The sequence below is a fragment of the Lupinus angustifolius genome, chromosome LG14 (assembly GCF_001865875.1).
Source record: "Lupinus angustifolius cultivar Tanjil chromosome LG14, LupAngTanjil_v1.0, whole genome shotgun sequence".
In the NCBI taxonomy this organism is placed as follows: Eukaryota; Viridiplantae; Streptophyta; class Magnoliopsida; order Fabales; family Fabaceae; genus Lupinus; species Lupinus angustifolius.
This window is the reverse complement of record NC_032022.1, coordinates 9,495,846-9,501,723: the sequence shown is the minus strand read 5'-3', so window position 1 is coordinate 9,501,723 and position 5,878 is coordinate 9,495,846. Positions and strand designations below refer to the sequence as shown.

The following is a 5,878-nucleotide window of genomic DNA, read 5'->3' as shown; positions in this document are numbered from 1 at the left end:
CCTTAGTATATATATTTATACCATCTGTGCATTGGCATCTGAATATGGAAATGCATTACAGTGTAAATTTGAGCTGAAATTTATCAATGGACCTTCTTATAAGTTTCTGCATTTACATTAAAATTGTTTATCAGCGTTTATGAGCTTGCTCAACTATTTTGTTTATTACCTGTGTCTATGTTTGTGATCTTGGATGACTCGTAAAGCTTTTCTTTTGAGGCTATGTCTGGTTTCGTTAGTGTTATGTTTGGACAAGAAAAACATCAAAAAAATGTTTTGCCTCTTAATTCATGTCAAGCCGCCATTTTTTGTCATTTTAAACACATCATCTACCCGCGACGCTGATTTCTCAGTCCAATCATTGGTTGTCTCCATCATTATTGGACGATTTTCTTTGATTGTAATATCTATGTATTAATAGTATAAATCTTATACATATTTAATGTATCATTCACTGTTCATTTGAATTACTTTTTTGAAGAAAATTGATTGAAAGTGAATAGTAGATGATATAATGACAATGTCTAAACTCTTATGCTATGTATACATGCATCACTGTGCATGTGCCTCATGTTCCGCGCACGATAGAATCCAGTGCCACACGTTACCCAGCGAGTCTCCTCGTGCTTCACACGCTACAACGGTCGCTCTCTGTGCAACAACCGACAACGTTGGCGCGTCAGTGCCATGTTTTTTGTGTCGCGCCACAATCCGATCTTCAATTCTCTCTCTGCTGACTACACGTGAGTTCTGTGTTATTTTATTTTTATTCTTGTAAGGCTTGTTTGAGAATTGGATTTTGGAAGGAAAAGAAGGGAAATAGAAGGTTTGAGAGCTATGAAATCCACTTTTGAGATGACTCCTAAGCTTTTCCTTTCCCTTCCATTCCCTCCAGAATCTAACTTCTAAGCTTCGTTAATTTGTTTTTTGTGTCACATGTTTATTCCCTTATTTTTATTCCCCTTCATCCTAAGATATGTTATCCATGATAATAATTTTTTTGGATGGCAGCACTATTTATTTTTTTATTCCTTAAAAAGTGCCTTTAAGACACTCATTAATAAGATCCTGATAATATTCGTAGGCCTGTATAAATTAATTTTATAATTTAATAATATATTTTAAATTAATAATTCTTTTGAATATTAAATAATAGACAGGCATGACGAGATAAAAAAAATTAAAGACAATCTAAGTTGCATAATTAATTTTATTATTGAAAACTTTAATTATTTATTTGCCAAATTGGTCAAGTGTATTTATATAGTTTTGTTTGATATATTCTCAATCCTGAGAAGAGAAAAGAAAATGACTAAAACTTTTGCTCAGTTGGCTTTAAGCAAGGAAAGAAAATTAATTTATCCCAACAAGTTGAATTGGGAATAAAAAATATTTGTTAAATTATATGTAAACTGGAAAGTTGTAGCATTTAAATATAATATTGAAATAGAAACGCTAACAAGATAATGGTACAAACAATAACCATCAATTCCCTAACAGTGTTTAACAATTTGCAAATAAGCAATAGTAATTACATTTGTTTAATAGTTCAAGTTAAATGGTTTATATTGACCAACTAAGTGTTGGTATGTTATGTAAGCACTGCTATATACAATTATATACTAATAAAAGATTAATTTCATCAGGTGAAAGAATACTATTAGTAGTACCAGAAAAAATGGTTTATATCCATAAGGTCATTATGATACAAACCACTGACTACTGAGCCAACTACAGGAGCAACAGAAACAATGAGAGAGAACACACTCAACATTTGTAGATAAATCCATTTCCTGCTCCATTTTTTGATCTTCTTATGTACAATATACATCTCCACAAGGAAGTAAACTGTTTAAGGCCAAAATGCCAATGCTCTAATCGAACCCAAAATGTCAATGAAGAAAGGAATCAACATTGCTATAAAAATGGTTATGATAACAAACACTGTCCTCCAAACCAACCTAAACACATTCAAATTGTAAGGTGAAAAAGCCAGGAATTGGAACCTTGAATTTTGTGTCAACTATGGGCCATCTTTTTTATACCTCTTTCTCAATAAAAGCAAAGATGGGTTGGGAAAATACTTGGTATCCTCCTATAAGGTGAATTACTATAGCAGCATTTTTTCTTCTATTTAACAAATCTCCATCCATAAATGTGTCAATTTGAAATTTTAGTGCTGAATGTTTGTCTTGGGAAAAGGTAATGTTATGAATCTTAGTTAAAACATAATGAATATAGAGAAAATGATGCATAGATTTAACACTCTTAACCAATGTTATTAATTTGTTTAATACCAGTATTGAATTATCAATTATGTAAGATATTCCTAATTTACCTTTTTATGTGTTTATAATAAATAAGGTTATATCTTTTAAAGATAATATATTTTTAATTATTAAAAACACCACGGCTTTACCATTTTAGGGTTTTTAATATTGAAGGCTCGTTAGGACGGGGAGAATGGAAAATTTGATCTTATAGATAAAATGTCCATTCTCCAACAAGAATATGAAATATTGTGCAAAATGAATTAAACCAATAACCAGAGTAAACAAAGGTTTGTTTTCCAACAAAGGGAGACATAGTTTTTTCTCAAACATTATACTACTCTATGTCCATATTTGTTTTTCATTAGTTAGAAAATATAAAGTTAGTATATTTTTAATTTATCTTTAACTTTTCAAAGATGTGTTTCCCCAACAAAAATGAGGGCTTTCAAGGTTTGAACATTGTCAGGTCGAATGAAATTTTGAAATTTATTACAAAAAAAATTGAGTAGTGAGAAGCAAAACTAGAATTATATATAAATTTTTTATTGTGTCAAAATTTCACAATGGATACATTCATGGACAACAAATATTATCTGCATGAAGTGAAGTGAGCAAAACTAATTTGAGATTGCATGTACAAATTTCATTACATGTCATTAGTAGGAGTTTGCTGATCAAAGTAAAATAATTTTTTAGAGTTTAAGAAACTACAAAAAGATGTATTATCTATCATTATGATAATTATGGAGAGAAGGCAGATGAATAAATAAGCATGATAAAATGTATGATATAGATAAAATGTATCCAAAACCATTGTCATATGGCTCCCTAATGTAATGAAAAGCCACATTTAAATCCAGGCTGATATATCATACACATCCATTGTCATTTTTCTAAGGTAAAAATAGCAAAATCCAGCCAAATTGGCTTAAGCTTTTAATCTCTTTTCTTCTCTGATAATTGGGGCTTGTTGATAGGAGTAGATAACTTATCCTCTGTTGCCTTAGCATAAATCTCACCCCTCTCTTGGAAATATCTCTCAAAAGCTCTGGGAAGGAACCTTGGTATTAAGAACCCAAATAGATTGATGCAGAAATAAGCCATGTTAGCCACTGCTAGACCCTTCCCAAACCAATACCATGCTGTGTCCTGCATGCAACAATTGCATTTCATGAAACAGATGAAAATATAATCAAAGACCTAGTCTCAGGTTTGTGTTTGATGTCATTATCTGCATGTTTGAAGAGTGAACAGATGAAAATAGAATTAAGTTGCACCCCGATTTGCTTATGTTTTTGTGCGGTTAAAATGTACAAAACTTGCTTATGTTTTTGTGCGGTTAAAATGTAGAAAACTTCAATTAAGTTGCACCCGATTTTCGGTTACACGACTGTGATTGTACACCGTTTTCACAGCTGGTCAGATATGCACAAAGTTGAATTACTTTTGTGTATTCGTACATGATTAACAAGATAATTGATCAATCAACTACCCCTTAGAACTATAATTTTGGGTGTCTGCAACAACGTTTCTAATAAGATAAGAAAAGGAGTAAGAATATTCTTATATTACTTTTCTCTCTCATATCAATGTTGTTTTAAAAATAAAAGACTTCTGATAAATGGTTATAAGGTATGTGTAAAAAGGGCTGAAGTAGTTGAGATGATTACTCTCATAACAAAAGACCATTATATTTATTCAAGCATTTGGTGCAATAATAAGGTAGTTTCTTATAGTGACTATGAGGTTACAACCTTACATGTTCAAATCCTAGAAATAGTCTCACCACATATGGGATAAGGCTGCATACATCTACCATTCATTCCCAAACCTTACTAAATGGGATAAAGCTGCATACATCTACTATTCATTCCCAAACTTTACTAATTGGGAGCCTCGCCTTTCTTTTATAGAGTTTTAAATTTTTGGGATGACTATAGTGCTCTTCCTTAACTCCAATAAGATTCACCATACATTGCCCATTATCAACCATGCACTCACAATGCATATTGATAAAAAAAAGTATACATTGCTAATCATATGTACCAAGACATGAATATAGAACAATTGAACAAAAATTACCTGAACTTGTGCATTTGCAGGCAAAGCCTTATTGATCCACACATCATTGATCCAATCAATATCCACAAAGATCCTCCTAATGGTATAAATCATAGGCACCAATGCCCTTACCGGTGGCGAAAACAAAGACAAACTGCTAATGATATTCTCAGTCAATATCTGAAATGAGAGCAAGAAAAGGTGTGGAGTTGCTGATCTCACAGCATGCTCATCCCCTCTTGCAAACCCACCAAGAACATAAGCAAGTGGCAAAAACAACCCTATAGTGGTTCCAGCAATAACATACATTCTAAACAATCTACTTCCTTTGAAGATCTCTTCCTTTGATATTGTGTCATGTGATGGAAATGCAAATTTTGCAAGTGCTAGGATATAAGCTGATGTGAGTGCAGGGAATACTAGGTCAAGAAGTGGAACAAGACCACTTGCTGAGAAAACCAATATGAATGCTACAAGCTGAAGCTCTATTACACGCAGTGAACCCATCATGCTATTGCTACTTGCTGATGCTGCTGCTGCTGCATGGTGTTGTTTCTGCTTTGTGGCTGGTGCTGGTGGTGCAGGTGGAGGTGCTGTTTGGTCTGAGGATAGTGATGAATGAGGCACAGCTAGAGACACACCTGACATGTTTTCTTTTCCTTGATTATAATTTTCACCGAGTCAAAGGTTATTGTTCTGGTTTCTAGACAATAAATCTGGGAACAAAAGACATTCTGTTAGCATTAACAATTTAACATATATAGGACATCATTAATGAGTAATGACAATAATACAATGCTTCATGCACATCAATGTACTTTGTATGTCTCAAATGTTTTGGTACAAAGGTAGCAATGAGATTCCTATAGAAAAATATGATTTTTATTCCAACTTTGTACTGCAAGCTTAGACAAATTCCTTTCTGTGTAAAGAAAGAGGAAAAATAAAGAGAAAAAAAAGAGATTTCTAAGATATTCCTTCTTTCTGGAAAAAATAAAAGTAAGTTTTGTTGTACAAGTTTGATGTAAAGTGCACAGGAATGCAGTGCAACTTAGAGCTAATGAATTTGACATATCTCATGAGATGTGATGATACATACCCTTTAGGAGAACCAAAAGAGTACGATGAAAAGGAGAATTCAAAGATTGTTATTGACAATTAAGAAAAGAAAATAAAAGAAACAAAAAAAATGAAGAAAGAGATGTTAATTTCTTACAATTTACAACTGAAATGTTCAGAAGAGAAGAGATAAATGAAGAAAACTATTGATTCAAAATAAAAGAGATGCCTTAGACGAAGCAAAGTGATATAATGAGTGTTGATCCTATTTTGTTGCAAAGAACACCAACAAAAAACACCAACCACCTCAATTCCCTCTCTTTGCAACGTTGCCTTGTAATGTTGCATGCATGACACTTGTTACCCTTATACGTTCCCAGTAGATAAATCTAAGCACGTGCTACATGCTCATGCATATTCCATACAGAGCAGTGTTTTAAATATTGAGGTTGCCCTGAGTTTGTAGTTATTGTGGCCTTTATGAC

General features: G+C 32.7%; 1 protein-coding gene across 3 annotated transcripts; it reads right to left on the bottom strand.

Annotated features, from left to right (window-relative positions):
• Positions 3,037–5,659, bottom strand: LOC109326754. 3 transcript variants are annotated; one of them, XM_019559543.1, is made up of 3 exons: positions 5,551–5,659; positions 4,356–5,050; positions 3,037–3,422 (listed from the first exon to the last, which is right to left on the bottom strand). In XM_019559543.1, the coding sequence occupies exons 2-3, from the start codon at positions 4,980–4,982 to the stop codon at positions 3,210–3,212; spliced, it is 840 nt and encodes a 279-aa protein (XP_019415088.1). In that variant the 5' UTR covers positions 4,983–5,050; positions 5,551–5,659; the 3' UTR covers positions 3,037–3,209. The 3 variants fall into 3 exon arrangements, with proteins under 3 accessions (XP_019415088.1, XP_019415089.1, XP_019415091.1); XM_019559544.1 differs by lacking the exon at positions 5,551–5,659 and adding an exon at positions 5,434–5,531; XM_019559546.1 differs by lacking the exon at positions 5,551–5,659 and adding an exon at positions 5,461–5,479 and having other exon boundaries at positions 4,356–5,021.

Excerpts from the sequence above, each read along its gene's own strand:
- LOC109326754 (XM_019559543.1), bottom strand. The coding sequence starts at position 4,982 with ATGTCAGGTGTGTCTCTAGCTGTGCCTCATTCATCACTATCCTCAGAC. Across the intron at positions 3,423-4,355 it reads CTGCAAATGCACAAGTTCAG|GACACAGCATGGTATTGGTT; the intron begins GTAATTTTTGTT and ends TGTTGCATGCAG.